Genomic DNA, 19,864 nt, shown 5'->3' on the forward strand with positions numbered 1-19,864 from the left:
CGGGGGGACCCAAAAAATCACCCAAAAAATCACCTGAGGGGGGGAAAAAACACTGGGGGGACCAAAAAATGACCTGGGGGGGGAAAAATCACCCAAAAAATCACGTGGGGGGGAAAAAAAATCACCTGGAGGACCCAAAAATCACCTGGGGGACCCAAAAATCACCTGGTAGAGAAAAATCACCCAAAAAATTACCTGGGGGGGGAAAAAACACCAGGGGGGACCCAAAGATGACCTGGGGGACCCAAAAAATCACCTGAAAGGAACAAAAATGACCTAAAAAATCACCTGAGAGGAAGAGATCGGCCAAAAAAATGACCCAAAAAATCACCTGGGCGGGAAAAAAACACCTGGGGGACCCAAAAAAATCACCCCAAAAATCACCTGGGGGGGAGAAATCACCTGAGAGGACCAAAAAATCACCTGAAAGGGGCAAAAATCACCCAAAAAAAAATCACCTGGGGGACCCAAAAATCACCTGGGGGGGCCAAAAACGACCCAAAAATTCACCTGGGGGCCCCAAATGCCCCCAGAGTGGCCCCAGATCCTCCCGGCAACGAGAGCCGGCGCCCCCCAGTCTGTCCCAGTTCATCCCAGTTCATCCCAGTTCACCCAGTGCCCCCCAGTGCCCCCCAGTGCCCCCCAGTCCGTCCCAGTCCATCCCAGTTCACCCAGTGCCCCCCAGTGCCCCCCAGTCCGTCCCAGTCCCTCCAGGATCCCCCCAAACCCCTCCCAGTTTCCCCCCAGTTCCTCCCAGTCCCTCCAGGACCCCCCTAAGCCCCCCCAGTCCCTCCCACTTTCTCCCAGTCCATCCCAGTTCCCCCCAGTTCCCCCCTAAACCCCCCCAGTTCATCCCAGTCCATCCCAGTTCCCCCCCAAACCTTTCCCAGTCCCTCCCAGCCCATCCCAGTTTGTCCCAGTTCAGTTCCCCCCAGTCCCCCCAGTCCCCCCCAGTTTGTCCCAGTCCCTCCCAGTTCCCTCCCCAGTTCCCCCCAGTTTGTCCCAGTCCATCCAGTCACTCCAGGACCCCCCCCCCCCAAACCCTTCCCAGTCCCTCCCAGTTCCATCCCAGTTCCATCCCAGTCCATCCCAGTTCCCCCCCCCAGTTCCCCCCAGTCCCCCCCCCTTTCCCCGCGGGGGTCGCGGTGGGCGGGGCCGTTGCCATGGCGACCACCCCCGGGGCTCTTACCGCCCCCTGGCGCCGCTCCCGCCGCTCCCGCCGCCACCCGGAAGTGCCGCCGCCCGGCCACGCCCCCTCCGCTCCGCCCAGGCCGCGGCCTGCGGGACGCACTTCCGGCTCCTCTCTATGGTTTTTCCCTCGGAGGACTTCCGCCTGTCTCTATGGTTTTTTTTCTTTTTAAAAAGACTTCCGGGTCGTCTCTATGGTTCTGGAGGACTTCCTGCTTCTCTCTATGACACTTCCGGTAAGCTTCCGGGTCGTCTCTATGGTCAGGGAGGACTTCCGGTTAGTCTCTATGGCTTTGGAGGACTTCCTGTTCGTCTCTATGGTCGTGGAGGACTCTCGCTTGTCTCTATGTTTTTTTTTTTTTTTTTTTTTTAAATACTTCCGGCTCGTCTCTATGGTTCTGGAGGACTTCCTGCTCCTCTCTATGATACTTCCGGTAAGCTTTCGGGTCGTCTCTATGGTCGTGGAGGAGTCTCGCTCGTCTCTATGGTTTTTGTTTTTTTTTAGGACTTCCGGCTCGTCTCTATGGTTCTGGAGGACTTCCTTCTCCTCACTATGACACTTCCGGTAAGCTTCCGGCTCGTCTCTATGGTCAGGGAGGACTTCCGGTTAGTCTCGATGGCTTTGCAGGACTTCCTGTTCGTCTCTATGGTCAGAGAGGACTTCCCGTTAATCTCTATGGTCAGGGAGGACTTCCTGTTCGTCTCTATGGCTTTGGAGGACTTCCTGTTCGTCTCTATGGTCAGGGAGGACTTCTGTTCGTCTCTATGGCTTTGGAGGACTTCCTGTTCGTCTCTATGGTCAGGGAGGACTTCCGGTTAGTCTCTATGGCTTTGGAGGACTTCCTGTTCGTCTCTATGGTCAGGGAGGACTTCCGGTTAGTCTCTATGGCTTTGGAGGACTTCCTGTTCGTCTCTATGGTCAGGGAGGACTCTCGCGCGTCTCTATGTTTTTTTTTTTTTTTTTTTTTTTTTTAAGACTTCCGGCTCGTCTCTATGGTTCTGGAGGACTTCCTGCTCCTCTCTATGACACTTCCGGTAAGCTTCCGGGTCGTCTCTATGGTCAGGGAGAACTTCCTGTTCGTCTCTATGGCTTTGGAGGACTTCCTGTTCGTCTCTATGGTCGTGGAGGACTCTCGCGCGTCTCTATTTTTATTTTTTTTTTTTTTAAGACTTCCGGCTCGTCTCTATGGTTCTGGAGGACTTCCTGCTCCTCTCTATGACACTTCCGGTAAGCTTCCGGGTCGTCTCTACGGTCAGGGAGGACTTCCGGTTAGTCTCTATGGCTTTGGAGGACTTCCTGTTCGTCTCTAGGGTCGTGGAGGAGTCTCGCTCGTCTCTATGGTGGTTTGTTTTTTTTTTTTAAGACTTCCGGGTCGTCTCTACGGTTCTGGAGGACTTCGTGCTCCTCTCTATGACACTTCCGGTAAGCTTTCGGGTTGTCTCTATTGTCAGGGAGGACTTCCTGCTCGTCTCTATGGTCAGGGAGGACTTCCGGTTAGTCTCTATGGCTTTGGAGGACTTCCTGTTCGTCTCTATGGCTTTGGAGGACTTCCTGTTCGTCTCTATGGTCGAGAAGGACTTCCTGTTCGTCTCTATGGCTTTGGAGGACTTCCTGTTCGTCTCTATGGTCAGGGAGGACTTCCGGTTAGTCTCTATGGCTTTGGAGGACTTCCTGTTCGTCTCTATGGTCAGGGAGGACTTCCGGTTAGTCTCTATGGCTCTGGAGGACTTCCGGTTCGTCTCTATGGCTCTGGAGGACTTCCTGTTCGTCTCTATGGTCGTGGAGGACTCTCGCGCGTCTCTATGGTTTTTTTTTGGCGGCCAGAGCGGCGCCGTCTCGATGGTCGCTCCCCGCCGCCTCTGCGCGTGCGCGGCCGCTTCCGGGCGGCCGCCATGAGGGACCGGACGCGGGAGCTGCACCAGGCGAGAGCCCAAAAATGGGGAAAAAGAGCCAAAAATCGGGAAAAAGAGGCCGAAAACCGGGAAAAGAGCCCAGAAATCGGGACCGGGGTGTCAGAAAACGGGGGAAAGTGCCCAAGAACTGGAAAGGAAAGCCCAAAAGTGGGGGAAAAAACCCCAAAATGGGGAAATGGAGCCCCAGAAACGGGAAAATGCCCAAAAAAGGGGAAAAGAGCCAAAAAAATGCGGAGAAACACCCAAAAATGGGATTGGGGACCACGGAAATGGGGAGAAGTGCCCAAAAACCGGGAAAAAAAAGCCCGAAATTGGGGGAAAAGAGGGAAAAATGTGGAAAAAAAGCCCAAAAAAAACGGGAAAAGGAGCCCCGGAATGGGGAGGAAAAGCCAAAAATTGGTAAAAAAGGCCAAAAATCGGGAAAAGGGCCCAGAAATCAGGGAAAGGCGGCCAAAAATACGGAGAAAGTGCCCAGGAATTGGGGAGAAATATCCAAAAATGGGGGAAAAGCGGCAAAAATCGGGGAAAGTGCCCAAAAAACGGGGAAAACGAACCCAAAAAATGGGAAAAGAGCCCAAAAATTGGGGAAATGAACACAAAAAATGGGAAAAGAGCCCAAAAATTTGGATCGGGGACCCTGAAAATGGGGGAAAGTGCCCAAAAGCAGGGAAAAGAGGCCAAAAATGGGGAAAAGCCCAAAAATGGGGAAAAAGAGGCAAAAAATCAGGAAAATTAACCCAAAAATTGGGAAAATGATCCCAAAAAAATGGGAAAAGAGGCAAAAAATCAGCAGAATGGGTGCAAAAAATGGGGAAAAGCGGCAAAAAATGGGGAAATGAACCAAAAATCAGGAAAATGGACCCAAAAATGGGGAAAATGAACCCAAAAATGGGGAAATGGACCCAAAATTTGGGGAAATCGCCCCAAAATCGGAGCCGGGACCCAAACGGGGCCCGGGACCCCAAAATCCGGAGTTTCACCCCAAAATTCCGGAGTTTCACCCAAAATTCCGGAGTTTCACCCAAAATTCCAGAGTTTCACCCCTAAATTCCGGAGTTTCACCTCAAAATTCCGGAGTTTCACCCAAAATTCCGGAGTTTCACCCAAAATTCCGGAGTTTCACCCCAAAATTCCGGAGTTTCACCCCAAAATCCGGGATTTTTACCCCAAAATTTGGGGTTTTTTAAACCAAAAATTTGGGATTTTTTAAACCCAAAATTTGGGATTTTTACCCCAAAATCTGGGATTTTTTAAACCCAAATCTGTTTCATTTTTCCCCAATTTTTGGGTTTTTCACCCCAATTTTGGGTTTCATTTTCCCAATTTTTGGGTTTTTCACCCCAAATCCGCGTCGGTTTCTCCCAATTTTTGGGTTTTTCACCCCAATTTTGGGTTTAATTTCCCCAATTTTTGGGTTTTTCACCCCGAATCTGCCTCAGTTTCCCCGTTTCCCCCCAGGCCTCGGACTCGGACTCGGAGGGGGAGGGGCGGGGGGGGGAGGGGCGGCTCCTCCCCCCCGAGGACCCCGCCCTGGCCCAGGTGGGTCCGGCCTCCCGCCAGCCTCGTTTGCATCTCATCTGCATCTCATCTGCAGCTCATTTGCATCTCATCTGCAGCTCATTTACATCTCATCTGCAGCTCATTTGCATCCATCTGTATCCCATCTGCAGCTCATTTGCATCTCATTTGCAGCTCATTTGCATCTCATCTGCAGCTCATTTGCATCCATCTGCATCCCATCTGCAGCTCATTTGCAGCTCATTTGCATCCCATCTGCAGCTCATTTGCATCCATCTGCATCCCATCTGCAGCTCATTTGCATCTCATTTGCATCTCATTTGCGTATCCCTGCACCCTTTCCGGGTTCTGTCGGGCTGATATCGCGACGTCCCCGTTCCTGTCGCGACATCGCCTGCCCGTGTCGCGACAGGGCCCCTGGCGTCGCGATATATCGCGATATAAACCCCTGACGTCGCGATACAAACCCCTCGCGTCGCGATCTCTCACGATATAACCCCCTCATGTCACGATATATCGCGATATAAACCCCTCCTGTCGCGATATAAACCCCTCATGTCGTGATAGAGCGCAATCTAACCCCCCCCCAGTGTCGTGATATGTCACGATATAAACCCCTCCTGTCATGATATAACCCCCTCCTGTCGCGATATAAACCCCTATTGTCGCGATATAACCCCCTCCTGTCGCGATATAAACCCCTCATGTCGTGATAGAGCGCAATCTAACACCCCCCAGTGTCGTGATATGTCACGATATAAATTCCTCCTGTCATGATATAACCCCCTATTGTCATGATATAAACCCCTCCTGTCGCGATATAAACTCCTCCTGTCGCGATATAACGCCCTACTGTCGCGATATAAACCCCTTCTGTCACGATATAACCCCCTATTGTCACAATATAAACTCCTCCTGTCACGATATAAACCCCTTCTGTCGCGATATAACGCCCTGGTGTCGTCGCGACAGGCGCGGCGGGTGCGCGCGGCGCTGGGGGCGCTGTCCCCCGCTGTCGCGATATATCGCGATATGACCCCTCCTGTCGCGACAGGCCCGCGGGGTCCGCGCGGCGCTGGGGGCGCTGTCCCCCGCTGTCGCGATATATCGCGATATGTCGCGATATGATCCCCTCCTGTCGCGACAGGCGCGGCGGGTGCGCGCGGCGCTGGGGGCGCTGTCCCCCCGTGTCGCGATATGTCGCGATATATCGCGATATGATCCCCTCCTGTCGCGACAGGCCCGCGGGGTGCGCGCGGCGCTGGGGGCGCTGTCCCCCGCTGTCGCGATATATCGCGATATGATCCCCTCCTGTCGCGACAGGCCCGCGGGGTCCGCGCGGCGCTGGGGGTGCTGTCCCCCCGTGTCACGATATGTCGCGATATATCGCGATATGACCCCTCCTGTCGCGACAGGCGCGGGGGGTCCGCGCGGCGCTGGGGGCGCTGTCCCCCGCTGTCACGACATGTCGCGATATATCGCGATATGATCCCCTCCTGTCGCGACAGGCCCGGCGGGTGCGCGCGGCGCTGGGGGCGCTGTCCCCCCGTGTCCCGATATGTCGCGATATATCGCGATATGACCCCTCCTGTCGCGACAGGCGCGGCGGGTGCGCGCGGCGCTGGGGGCGCTGTCGCTGCGCGCGGCCGCGCTGGAGCAGCTGCAGGAGCGAGCGCTGGCCACGGCCCTGGCCCCGCCCGGTACCCGGGGCCACTGGGGGGGAATCGGGGGGATTCGGGAACATTCGGGAACATTCGGGAGAATTCGGGGGGATTCGGGGAGAATTCGGGGAGATTCGGGAACATTCGGGAACATTCGGGGGGATTCAGGGGGAATTGGGGGAGATTCGGGGGGAATTCGGGAAAATTCGGGAACATTCGGGAACATTCGGGAACATTCGGGGGGATTCGGGGAGAATTTGGGAACATTCGGGAACATTCAGGGGGATTCAGGGGGAATTGGGGGAGATTCGGGGGGAATTCGGGAAAATTCGGGAACATTCGGGGAAATTCGGGGGGATTCGGGAAAATTCGGGAACATTCGGGGGGATTCTGGGAGAATTCGGGGGGAATTTGGGGAATTCGGGGAGATTCGGGGGGAATTCGGGGGGATTCGGGAAAATTCGGGGAAATTCGGGGGATTTGGGGAGATTCGGGAAAATTCGGGGGGAATTTGAGGGGAATTTCTGGGGGATTTTGGGGAATTTTGAGGGATTTTTGAGGGAATTTTTGGGGAAATTTGAGGGAACTTTGGGGGGAATTTTTGTGGGGAATTTTTGGGGAATTTAGGGGGAATTTTGAGGGATTTTTGAGGGGAATTGTTGGGGGATTTTGGGGATTTTTTGGGGGAATTTTTGGGGAATTTTGGGGGGGAGTTTTTGAGGGAATTTTTGGGGGATTTTGGGGAATTTTGAGGGAATTTTGGGGAAATTTGGGGGGAATTTTTGAGGGAATTTTTGGGGAATTTTGGGGATTTTTCAGGGGAATTTTGGGGATTTTTTGGGGGGAGTTTTTGAGGGAATTTTTGGGGCATTTTCGGGGAATTTTGGGGGGAATTTTTGAGAGAATTTTTGGGGGATTTCTGAGGGAATTTTGGGGGGTTTTGAGGGAAATTCGGGGGAGATTTTGCGGAGTTTTGGGGGGCATTTTGAGGAAGTTTGGGGAAAATTTCGGGGATTTTGGGGAAATTTGGGGAGATTTTGGGTGAGTTCGGGGGATTTGGAGGGAATTCTGGGGGGATTTTTGGGGGGATTTTGGGAGGTTTTGGGGGAACTTTTTGGGGGTTTTCGGGGAAATTTTGCGGGGATTTTAGGGGGAATTTTGGGGGAACTTGGGGGATTTGGGGTTTTTTGGGGGGTTTTGGGGATTTTTAGGAGAATTTTGGGGGAATTTTTTCAGGGATTTTGGGGAAATTTTTGAGGAATTTTTGGGAGAACTTGGGGGGTTTCGGGGGAATTTTTTGGGGGGGTTTTAAGGGAAATTTGGAGGAAATTTTGGGGTGATTTTGGGGTGATTTTGGGGGGTTTTCGGGGGGATTTTGGGGGGAATTTTGGCCGTTTTTGGTGCCCCCAGAGCTCCAGGAGGAATTGCAGCGGCTCCGGGACGAGATCCAGGATCTGACGCGGGAGATCCGGGCGGGGCTGCAAGGTACCCCCGAAAACACCCCAAAATACCCCGAAAACACCCCAGAAACACCCCAAAATCCCCTAAAAACACCCAAAATACCCCAAAAACACCCCAAAATACCCCGGAAACACCCCAAAACCACCCTGAAAACACCCTGAAAACACCCAAAATACCCCAAAAACACCCCAAAATACCCCAAAAACACCCAAAATTCCCCAAAAACACCCCAAAATACCCCGGAAACACCCCGAAAACACCCAAAATACACCAAAAACACCCAAAATACCCCGAAAACACCCAAAACACCCCAGAAACACCCCAAAATACCCCCAAAAGCACCATGAAAAGACCCAAAATACACCAAAAACACCCAAAATACCCCCAAAACACCCCAAAATACCCTGAAAACACCCGAAATACACCGAAAACACCCAAAATACCCCGGAAACACCCCAAAAACACCCAAAATACACCAAAACACCCCAAAATCCCTCTAAAAACACCCAAAATACCCAAATTCCCCAAAAAACCCAAAATTCCCCCAAACGCCCCAAAAAGCTCCCAAATCGCCGGCCCTTTTTTGTCATTTTCCCATTTTTGGGGGTTTTTCCCCTTTTTTGTCATTTTCCCATTTCTGGGGTTTTTCCCCTTTTTTGTCATTTTCCCGTTTTTGGGGGGTTTCCCCCATTTTTTCCATTTTTCCCATTTTTTGGGTTAATTTTCCCCGTTTTCCCCATTTTTGGGTTATTCCCTCTGCTTTCCCCATTTTTTGGGATATTTTCCCCATTTTTCCCAATTCTGGGTTATTTTCCCCGTTTTTCCCATTTTTGGGTTAATTTTCCCCGTTTTTTTCCATTTTTTTGGGTTTTTTTCCCGGTTTTTCCCAATTCCAGCGTTTCTTGCCCCATTTTTCCCATTTTTTGGGTTTTTTGTCCCGGTTTTTCCCAATTCCGGCGTTTCTTGCCCCGTTTTTCCCATTTTTTGGGGTAATTTCCCGGTTTTTCCCAATTCTGGCGTTTCTTGCCCCGTTTTTCCCATTTTCGGGTTAATTTTCCCCGTTTTTCCCATTTTTGGGGTAATTTCCCCGTTTTTCCCATTTTTTTGGGTTTTTTTGTCCCGGTTTTTCCCAATTCCGGCGTTTCTTGCCCCGTTTTTCCCATTTTTTTGGGTTTTTTTGTCCCGGTTTTTCCCAATTCCAGCGTTTCTTGCCCCATTTTTCCCATTTTTTGGGTTTTTTGTCCCGGTTTTTCCCAATTCCGGCGTTTCTTGCCCCGTTTTTCCCATTTTTTGGGGGTAATTTCCCGGTTTTTCCCAATTCTGGCGTTTCTTGCCCCGTTTTTCCCATTTTCGGGTTAATTTTCCCCGTTTTTCCCATTTTTGGGGTAATTTCCCCGTTTTTTCCCATTTTTTTGGGTTTTTTGTCCCGGTTTTTCCCAATTCCGGCGTTTCTTGCCCCGTTTTTCCATTTTTTTTGGGTTTTTTGTCCCGGTTTTTCCCAATTCCAGCGTTTCTTGCCCCGTTTTTCCCTTTTTTTGGGTTTTTTGTCCCGGTTTTTCCCAATTCCGGCGTTTCTTGCCCCGTTTCCAGGCCTGCAGCCGCCCCAGGAGGACGCGGAGGCGCCGCGGTCGCTGCGGGCGCGGCTGCGGCGAACCCAGGTTTGGGCAGAATTCCCGCGGTTTTGGGCAATTCGGGATTCGGGGAGGAATTGGGGGAAATTTGGGGGAATTTGGGTTCTTTGGGGGGAATTTTGGCATTTTTTGGGAAAATTTGGGGGGAATTTGGGGAAATTTGGGGGAATTTGGGGATTTTGGGGGAAAATTTGGGGGAATTTGGTTTTTTGGGGGGAAAATTGGGGAAAATTTGGGGGAATTTGGGGAAATTTGGGGGAATTCGGGGATTTTTGGGGAAAGTTGGGGAAAATTTGGGGGAATTTGGGGAAAATTTGGGGGAATTTGGTTTTTTTTTGATTTTTTGGGGGGAATTTGGGGATTTTTGGGGAAAGTTGGGGAAAATTTGGGGGAATTTGGGGTTTTTGGGGGGATTTTTTTTGGGAAATTTGGGGGAATTTGGGGTTTTTTGGGTTTTTTTTGGGGGAATTTGGGGATTTTGGGGGGATTTTAGCGGTTTTTTTGGGGCGCCCTGACAGATTTTGGGGCTCGTGGCCCAGCACGGGCTCCTGGCCCAGCAGTTCTGGGGTTCCCTGGGTGGATTTTGGGTGGATTTGGGGTTTTTTGGGGTTTTTTGGGGGGATTTTTGGGGTTTTTTGGGGATTTTTTGGGTTTTTTTGGGGGGGATTTGGGTTTTTTGGGGCGCTTTAACGGATTTTGGGGCTCGTGGCCCAGCACGGGCTCCTGGCCCAGCAGTTCTGGGGTTCCCTGGGTGGATTTTGGGTGGATTTGGGGTGGATTTGGGTTGGATTTTGGTCAGAATTTTGGGGTTTTTGGGGTTTTTTTTGGGGATTTTTGGGGATTTTTTGGGGGGATTTTTGGGGTTTTTTTGGGGGATTTGGGGTTTTTTGGGGCGCCCTGACAGATTTTGGGGCTCGTGGCCCAGCACGGGCTCCTGGCCCAGCAGTTCTGGGGTTCCCGGGGTGGATTTTGGGTGGATTTTGGGTTTTTTGGGTTTTTTTTGGGGGATTTTTGGGGTTTTTTGGGGGGATTTTTGGGGTTTTTTGGGGGGATTTTGGGTTTTTTGGGGGTGCCCTGACGGATTTTGGGGCTCGTGGCCCAGCACGGGCTCCTGGCCCAGCAGTTCTGGGGTTCCCTGGGTGGATTTTGGGTGGATTTGGGGTTTTTTGGGGTTTTTTGGGGGGATTTTTGGGTTTTTTTGGGGGGATTTTGGGGGTTTTTTGGGGATTTTGGGTTTTTTGGGGTGCCCTGACGGATTTTGGGGCTCGTGGCCCAGCACGGGCTCCTGGCCCAGCAGTTCTGGGGTTCCCTGGGTGGATTTTGGGTGGATTTTGGGTTTTTTGGGTTTTTTGGGGGGATTTTTGGGTTTTTTTGGGGGGATTTTTGGGGTTTTTTGGGGATTTTGGGTTTTTTTGGGGTACCCTGACGGATTTTGGGGCTCGTGGCCCAGCACGGGCTCCTGGCCCAGCAGTTCTGGGGGGTCACCGGGCGCCTCCAGGCCGCCCAGGCCCGGTACCGGCAGCGCAGCCTCGAGCGGATCCGGCGGCAGCTGCAGATCGGTGCGGGGGGGCCCAGGATTTGGGGAGGGGGCCCAGAATTTGGGGAGGGGGCCCAGAATTTGGGGAGGGTCCCAGAATTTGGGGAGGGCCCAGAATTTGGGGAGGGTCCCAGAATTTGGGGAGGGGTCCTAAAAATTTGGGGAGGGGGGTCCCAGAATTTGGGGGGGGTCCCAGAATTTGGGGAGGGCCCAGAATTTGTGGAGGGGGCCTAAAAATTTGGGGGTCCCCAAATTTTGGGGGGGGGTCCTAAAAATTTGGGGGGGCCCAGAATTTGGGCAGGGGGCCCAGAATTTGGGGAGGGGGCCCAGAATTAGGGGGGGTCCCAAAATTTCGGGAGGGGTCCCAGAATTTGGGGAGGGGGCCCAGAATTAGGGGGGGTCCCAAAATTTCGGGAGGGGTCCCAGAATTTGGGGGGGGTCCCAGAATTTGGGGAGGGGGCCCAGATTTGGGGAGAGGGCCCAGAATTTGGGGAGGGGGCCCAGAATTTGGGGGGGTCCCAGAATTTGGGGAGGGGGCCCAGATTTGGGGAGGGGGCCCAGAATTTGGGGAGGGTCCCAGAATTTGGGGAGGGGGTCCTAAAATTTGGGGAGGGGTCCCAGAATTAGGGGGGGTCCCAAAATTTTGGGAGGGGTCCCAGAATTTGGGGAGGGTCCCAGAATTTGGGGAGGGCCCAGAATTTGGGGAGGGGGCCCCAGATTTGGGGAGGGTCCCAGAATTTGGGGAGGGCCCAGATTTGGGGAGGGGGCCCAGAATTTGGGGAGGGTCCCAGAATTTGGGGAGGGGTCCTAAAAATTTGGGGAGGGGGTCCCAGAATTTGGGGAGGGGGCCCAGGATTTGGGGAGGGTCCCAGAATTTGGGGAGGGGGCCTAAAAATTTGGGGGTCCCCAAATTTTGGGGGGGGGTCCTAAAAATTTGGGGGGGCCCAGAATTTGGGGAGGGTCCCAAAATTTCGGGAGGGGTCCCAAAATTTGGGGGGGGTCCCAGAATTTGGGGAGGGGCCCCAAAATTTTGGAGGAATTCTGGAATTTTGGGGTCCTGAAGTTTTGGGGGGGTCCCCAAAAAATTTGAATGTTCCCTTTCCCCATTTCTGGGGTGAATTTCCCATTTTTGGGGTCCCTTTCCCCATTTTTGGGGTCCCTTTCCCGATTTCGGGGTCCCTTTCCCCATTTTCGGGTCCCTTTCCCCATTTTTGGGGTGAATCTCCCCATTTTCGGGGTCCCTTTCCCGATTTTGGGGTGAATTTCCCCATTTTTGGGGTCCCTTTCCCCATTTTCGGGGTCCCTTTCCCCATTTTCGGGGTCCCTTTCCCCATTTCTGGGGTGAATTTTCCCATTTTCGGGGTCCCTTTCCCCATTTTCGGGGTCCCCTTTCCCCATTTCTGGGGTGAATTTTCCCATTTTTGGGGTCCCTTTCCCCATTTTCGGGGTCCCTTTCTCCATTTTTGGGGTCCTTTTCCCCATTTCTGGGGTCCCTTTCCCCATTTTCGGGGTCCCTTTCCGATTTCGGGGTCCCTTTCCCATTTTCGGGGTCCCTTTCCCATTTTCGGGGTCCCTTTCCCATTTTTGGGGTGAATTTCCCATTTTCGGGGTCCCTTTCCCCATTTTCGGGGTCCCTTTCCCGATTTCGGGGTGAAATTTCCCCTTTTCGGGTGAATTTTCCCATTTTCGGGGTCCCTTTCCCCATTTCTGGGGTGAATTTTCCCATTTTCGGGGTCCCTTTCCCCATTTCTGGGGTGAATCTCCCCATTTTCGGGGTCCCTTTCCCCATTTTCGGGGTCCCTTTCCCGATTTCGGGGTGAATTTCCCATTTCTGGGGTCCCTTTCCCATTTTTGGGGTCCCTTTCCCCCATTTTCGGGGTCCCTTTCCCCATTTTCGGGGTCCCTTTCCCCATTTCTGGGGTGAATTTCCCATTTCTGGGGTCCCTTTCCCGATTTTGGGCTCCCTTTTCCCATTTTCGGGGTCCCCCTTCCCCATTTTCGGGTCCCTTTCCCCCATTTTTGGGGTGAATCTCCCCATTTTTGGGGTCCCTTTCCCCATTTTCGGGTCCCTTTCCCCCATTTTTGGGTGAATCTCCCATTTTTGGGGTCCCTTTCCCCATTTTCGGGTCCCTTTCCCCATTTTTTGGGGTGAATCTCCCCATTTTCGGGGTCCCTTTCCCGATTTTGGGGTGAATTTCCCCATTTTTGGGGTGAATCTCCCATTTTCGGGGTCCCTATCCCGATTTCGGGGTGAATTTCCCCATTTTCGGGGTCCCTTTCCCGATTTTCTGGGTCCCTTTTCCCATTTTCGGGGTGAATTTCCCCATTTTTGGGGTCCCTTTCCCATTTCTGGGGTCCCTTTCCCCAATTTCGTGGTCCCTTTCCCGATTTCGGGGTCCCTTCCCCGATTCTGGCGCAGCCGGGAGCCCCCCGCTGTCGGAGGAGGAGCTGGAGCAGATGCTGGAGTCGGGCCCCGAGCCGCGTCTTCGTCGGCAACGCGAGTTTGGGGAATTCGGGGCATTTGGGGTTTTTGGGGGGAATTCGGGGCATTTGGGGTTTCTTTGTTGATTTTTGGGGGTGAATTCGGGTTTTTTTGGGGGTGAATTCGGGGTTTTTTGGGCTGAATTCGGGGTTTTTTTGGCTGAAATTGGTTTTTTTTGGGGTGAATTTGGGTTTTTTTGGGGTGAATTTGGGTTTTTTTGGGGTGAATTTGGGGTTTTTCGGGGTGAATTTGGGATTTTTCGGGGTGATTTTGGGTTTCTTTGTTGATTTTTCGGCTGAATTCAGGGTTTTTCGGGGTGAATTTTGGTTTTTTTTGGGGTTTTTTTGGGGATTTTTTGGCTGAAATTGGGTTTTTTGGGCTGAATTTGGGGTTTTTTTGGGGTGAATTTGGGGTTTTTTTGGGCTGAATTCGGGTTTTTTGGGGTTTTTTGGGGATTTTTTGGGCTGAAATTGGGTTTTTTGGGCTGAATTTGGGGTTTTTGGGGTGAATTTTGGTTTTTTTTGGCTGAATTTGGGGGTTTTTGGGGTGAATTTGGGGTTTTTTGGGCTGAATTCGGGGTTTTTTTAGGGTGAATTTTGGTTTTTTTTGGGCTGAAGTGGAGTTTTTTTTGGGATGAATTTTGGTTTTTTTGGGGTGAATTTTGGTTTTTTTTGGGGTGAATTTGGGGTTTTTTGGGGCTGAATTTGGGTTTTTTTGGGGTGATTTTGGGTTTCTTTGTTGATTTTTGGGCTGAATTCGGGGTTTTTTGGGGGTGAATTTTGGTTTTTTTTTTGGGTGAACTCTGGGTTTTTTGGAGTGAATTTGGGGATTTTTGGGGTGAATTTTGGGATTTTTTGGGGTGAATTTGGGGGTTTTTGGGGTGAATTCGGGGTTTTTTGGGGTAAATTTGGGTTTTTTGGGCTGAATTTGGGTTTTTTGGGATGAATTTGGGGTTTTTTTGGGCTGAAGTGGAGTTTTTTTGGGGTGAATTTTGGGTTTTTTGGGCTGAATTTGGGGTTTTTTGGGGTAAATTTGGGGTTTTTTGGGCTGAATTTGGGTTTTTTGGGCTGAATTTGGGGTTTTTTTGGCTGAAGTGGAGTTTTTTTGGGGTGAATTTTGGTTTTTTTGGGCTGAAGTGGAGTTTTTTTGGGATGAATTTTGGTTTTTTTGGGGTGAGTTCGGGGTTTTTTGGGCTCAGTTCGGGTTTCTCGGGGTTTTCGGGTTCTGTGCCGATTTTTGGGCCGAATTCCCGCGTTTTCGGGGCAGGCCGCGGGCGCGGCGCGGGCGGCGCTGGACGAGGCCGGGGCGCGGCACCGGGAGCTGCGGCGCCTGGAGCGCGGCCTCCGCGAGCTGGGGGAGCTCTTCCAGCTGCTGGGGGGCGCCGTGGAGGCCCAGGTGGGACTGGTTTGGACTGGTTTGGACTGGTTTGGACTGGTTTGGACTGGTTTGGACTGGGAGGGACTGGGGGGAAAAAACCCGGCGGTTTTGGGGAGAAAAATGGAGATTTTGGGGCAGAAAATGGTGATTTTTGGGGATGGAAATGGGACTGGGGAGGGGACTGGTTTGGACTGGTCTGTACTGGTCCATACTGGTTTATTCCTGTCCATACTGGTTTATACTGGTTTATTCCGGTCCGTACTGGTCCGTACTGGTTTGTACTGGTTTGTACTGGTTTGAGCTGGTTTGAACTGGTCTGTACTGTTCCATAGCGGTTTGTACTGGTCCCTACTGGTCCATACTGGTTTATTCATGTCCATACTGGTCCACACTGGTCCGTACTGGTACATACTGGTTTATACTGGTCCGTACTGGTCCATACTGGTCCATACTGGTCCACAATGGTCCGTACTGGTCCATACTGGTCCATACTGGCCCATACTGGTCCGTACTGGTCCGTACTGGTCCGTACTGGTCTGTACTGGTTTGTACTGGTTTGTACTGGTCCCTACTGGTCCATACTGGTTTATTCATGTCCATACTGGTCCACACTGGTCCGTACTGGTCCATACTGGTTTATACTGGTCCGTACTGGTCCGTACTGGTTTATACTGGTCCGTACTGGTCCATACTGGTTTATACTGGTCTGTACTGGTCTGTACTGGTCCATACTGGTCCATACTGGTCCATACTGGTCCGTACTGGTCCGTACTGGTCCGTACTGGTCCATACTGGTTTATACTGGTCCGTACTGGTCCGTACTGGTCCGTACTGGTCCATACTGGTCCGTACTGGTTTATTCATGTCCGTACTGGTCCATACTGGTCCGTACTGGTCCGTACTGGTCCGTACCGGTCCATACTGGTTTATACTGGTCCGTACTGGTGCAGGGTGACGTCATCGACCGCATCGAGCGCCACGTGCAGGACTCGGGGGCGGAGCTGGGCAAGGGGCGGAGCCACCTGCGGGGGGCGGGGCAGCGCCAGCAGGGGGCGCGCAAGGTAAACTGGGCAAACTGGGCAAACTGGGAGGGGTCACGGGGCAAACTGGGCAAACTGAGAACGTCACTGGGCAAACTGGGAGGGGTCACTGGGCAAACTGGGCAAAACTGGGCAAACTGGGCAAACTGGGCAAACTGGGCAAACTGGGAGGGGTCACTGGGCAAACTGGGAGGGACCAGGAGGGATCACTGGGCTGAACTGGTCCAAACTGGTTTATACTGGTCCACACTGGTCCGTACTGGTCCAAACTGGTTAACACTGGTCCACACGGGTCCATACTGGTCCATACTGGTCCATACTGGTCCACACTGGTCCAAACTGGTTTATACTGGTCCATACTGGTTTATACTGGTCCACACTGGTCCATACTGGTTTATACTGGTCCATACTGGTCCACACTGGTCCATACTGGTTTTTACTGGTCCACACTCGTCCATACTGGTCCACACTGGTCCGTACTGGTCCAAACTGGTTAACACTGGTCCACACGGGTCCATACTGGTTTATACTGGTCCATACTGGTCCATACTGGTTTATACTGGTCCATACTGGTTTATACTGGTCCATACTGGTCCATACTGGTCCACACTGGTCCATACTGGTCCACACTGGTCCAAACTGGTTTATACTGGTCCACACTGGTCCACACTGGTCCGTACTGGTCCACACTGGTCCACACTGGTCCGCAGAAGCGCCTGGCCCTCGCCGCCTGTGCCTCGGTCGCCATCTTGGTCCTGGTCGCCATCGTGGCCGCCTCGGTGGCCGCTGGGTGACACCGCGCGCTCCCATTGGCCGAGAGCCCGGCCCCGCCCCCTCACGCGGTTCCCATTGGTCGGCGCTGGGTGTCAGTCACTGGAAGCCACGCCCCCACCGCCCTGAGCGGGGTGCGGATTGGCCGGCGGTGACGTCATCGGCGAATAAAGCACTTTTCAACCCGAAAAACCCGAAAATGGCCCCAAAATGACCCCAAAAACCCCAAAAACGACCCAAAAATCCTCAAAATTCCCCCAAAATCCCCCAAATTCCTCAAAAATCCACGAAAAATTCCCCAAAAAATCCCCAACGTTTACCAAATTCCCCAAAATCCCTCACAAATCCCCAGATTTCTCAGATTTCCCCAAAATCCCCATAATTCCTAAAAAAATCCCCAAAAATCCCAAATTCCCCAAAAATCCCCAAATCCCCCCCAAAATTCCCCGAAATTTCCCCCAAAATTCCCAAAAAATTCCCCCAAATTCCCCAAAAGTCCTCACAAATCCCCAGATTTCTCAGATTTCCCCAAAATCCCCATAATTCCTAAAAAAAATCCCCAAAAATCCCCCAAAATCCCCAAATTCCCCCAAAATTCCGAAGAAATTCCCCAAATTTCCCCAAAAAAATCCCCACATTTCCCCAAAATTCCAAGAATTTCCCCAAAATTCCCCAAATTCCCCCAAATTCCCCAAAAAAAAATCCCCAGATTTCCCCAAAATTCCCAAGCCCCGCCCCAAATCTCCGATTTTTGCCTCAATTTCCTCCCCCCGGGGCGGGGCCTGCGGAAAGGGGGCGGGGTTTTCTGGAAAGGGGGCGGGGTTTGCGGAAAGGGGCGTGGCTGTCAGGAAGGGGCGTGGCTCCGATCCCGAGGCGAAGCCGAGCGGGCCCCGAAATGGTGAGGGGGGAATTGGGGGGAAATCGGGGAATTTGGGGAAAATTGGGGGAAAAACTGGGGGGTCTGGGGACCCGGGGAAGTTTGGGGGGGGTTTTGGGGGAATTTCGGAAATTTTGGGGGAATTTGGGAGAATTTTGGGGGATTTTTGGGTGAATTTTGGGGAATTTTGGGAATTTCTGGGGAGATTTGGGGACATTTTGGGGGAAATTTGGGGAATTCTCGGACATTGTGGGGGATTTTGGGGATTTTGTGGGGGATTTTGGGGACTTTGGGGGGGGAATTGGGGAATTTTGGGGGGGGAATTTGGGGGAAATTTGGGAAATTTTGGGGAGATTTGGGGGATTCTTGGGAATTTTGGGGGGATTCAGGGGGGGGAGTTTGGGGGGGGCTTTGAGAATTTGGGGGATTTGGGGAAATTTTGGAGATTGTGGGGGGAATTCGGGGAGAATTTTGGGGAGAATTGGGGGGAATTTGGGGGATTTTGAGGGAATTTTGGGGAGATTTGGGGCAATTGGGGGATTTGGGGACATTTTGGGGGATTTGGAGGGGATTTGGGGACATTTTGGGGGATTTGGAGGGGATTTGGGGGACATTTTGGGGGATTTGGAGGGGATTTGGGGACATTTTGGGGGATTTGGAGGGGATTTGGGGACATTTTCTGACCTTTTGGGGACGTTTTAGAGGATTTTGGGGACATTTGGGGACATTTTGGGGGGATTTTTGGAAATTCTGGAGGGATTTTGGGGACATTTTGTGACATTTGGGGACATTCGGGGGTGGCTGCCGGGAACCCGCCCCTCCCCCCCGCTGTCACCTCCCCCTCCCCCCCCTTCCTGTGTCACCCCCAAAATGTCCCCAAAATGTCCCCGCCCCTCCCCCCCCCACCGTGGCCACATCCTCTGCAGGGCTGGCAGCGTCCCCGAAATGTCAAAAATGTCCCCAAAAATGTCAAAAATGTCCCCAAAAATGTCCCCAAAAATGTCAAAAATGTCAAAAAATGTCCCCAAAAATGTCCCCAAATCCCCAAAATGTCAAAAAATGTCCCCAAATCCCCAAAATGTCCCCAGATGTCCCAAAATGTCAAAAATGTCAAAAAATGTCCCCAAATCCCCAAAATGTCCCCAAATGTCCTCAAAATGTCAAAAATGTCAATGTCCCCAAAATGTCAAACAATGTCCCCAAAAATGTCCCCAAAATCCCCAAAAATTCTCCCCATATTCCCCAAAAATCCCCCCAAAATCCCCCCAAAATCCTCAAATCTCCCCAAATGTCCCCAAAAATGTCCCCAAAAAATGTCCCAAAAAGTCCCCAAAAAATCTCCCCAAATTCCCCAAAAAAATCCCCCCAAATTCCCCAAAAAAATCTCCCCAAATTCCCCAAAAATGTCCCCAAATGTCCCCAAAGTGCCCCAAAATCCCCAAAAATGCCCAAAAAATGTCCCCAAAAAAGTCCCCAAAAATGTCCCCAAAAATTCCCCAAAATCTCCCCAATTCCCCAAAATCCCAAAATCTCCCCAAAATCCCCAAAATCCCCAAATGTCCCCAAATCCCCCAAAATCCCAAAATCTCCCCAAAATCCCCAAAATCCCAAAATCTCCCCAAATCCCCCCCAAAATCCCCAAATCTCCCCAAATTCCCCAAAATCCCCAAATTTCCCCAAATTCCCCAAAATCCCAAAATGTCCCCAAATCTCCCCAATTCCCCAAATGTCCCCAAATTCCCCCAAAATCCCCAAATCTCCCCAAATTCCCCAAAATCCCCAAATCCCCAAAATCCCTAAAAGTCCCCAAATCCCCCAAAAGTCCCCAAAATCCCCAAAATCCCCAAATCTCCCCAAATTCCCCAAAATCCCCAAATCTCCCCAGATTTCCCCCGGAACGTGCCCCGATCTGTCCCGCAGGTGTCGCCCCCGGCCCTGCCGGCCCTGCTGGCCCTGCTGGCCCTGCTGGCCCTGCTGGCCCCGCTGGCCGCCCTGGCCACCGGCCCCGTCCCCCCCGAGTGCCAGCGGGCCCGGGGGGCTCCGTGCCGGGCCGCCCGCCCCGCCCCCGCGGTGGCCGCGCTCGGCCGCGGCTTCGACATCACCACGATGGCGCTGGCCGGCGCGCGCGTCCTCTAGCTCGGGGGACCCCCCCCGCGGGCCGCCGGGGCGGCCACGGTGGCCACCGGGACGCCCGGGGTGGACACGGTGGTCACGGTGGCCACCGGGACGCCTGGGATGGCCACGATGGTCACGGTGGCCACTGGGACACCCAGGATGGCCACAATGGCCACCAGGACACCCGGGATGGCCACGGTGGCCACTGGGACACCTGGGATGGCCACAATAGTCACAGTGGCCACCGGGACAGCCAGGATGGCCACGGTGGCCACTGGGACACCCAGGATGG

At 52.6% G+C, this 19,864-nt stretch overlaps 1 protein-coding gene across 1 annotated transcript in view; it reads right to left on the bottom strand.

Annotated features, from left to right (window-relative positions):
- Nucleotides 1–19,589: 19,589 nt before the first annotated feature.
- LIPE (lipase E, hormone sensitive type) overlaps nucleotides 19,590–19,864 on the bottom strand; it is a 9,695-nt gene continuing 9,420 nt past the window's right edge. The window contains 1 exon segment of the mRNA XM_068178561.1: nucleotides 19,590–19,846. Within this exon segment, the coding sequence (XP_068034662.1) occupies nucleotides 19,590–19,846 (257 nt within the window).

Source organism: Anomalospiza imberbis, unplaced genomic scaffold (assembly GCF_031753505.1).
Source record: "Anomalospiza imberbis isolate Cuckoo-Finch-1a 21T00152 unplaced genomic scaffold, ASM3175350v1 scaffold_48, whole genome shotgun sequence".
In the NCBI taxonomy this organism is placed as follows: domain Eukaryota; kingdom Metazoa; phylum Chordata; class Aves; order Passeriformes; family Viduidae; genus Anomalospiza; species Anomalospiza imberbis.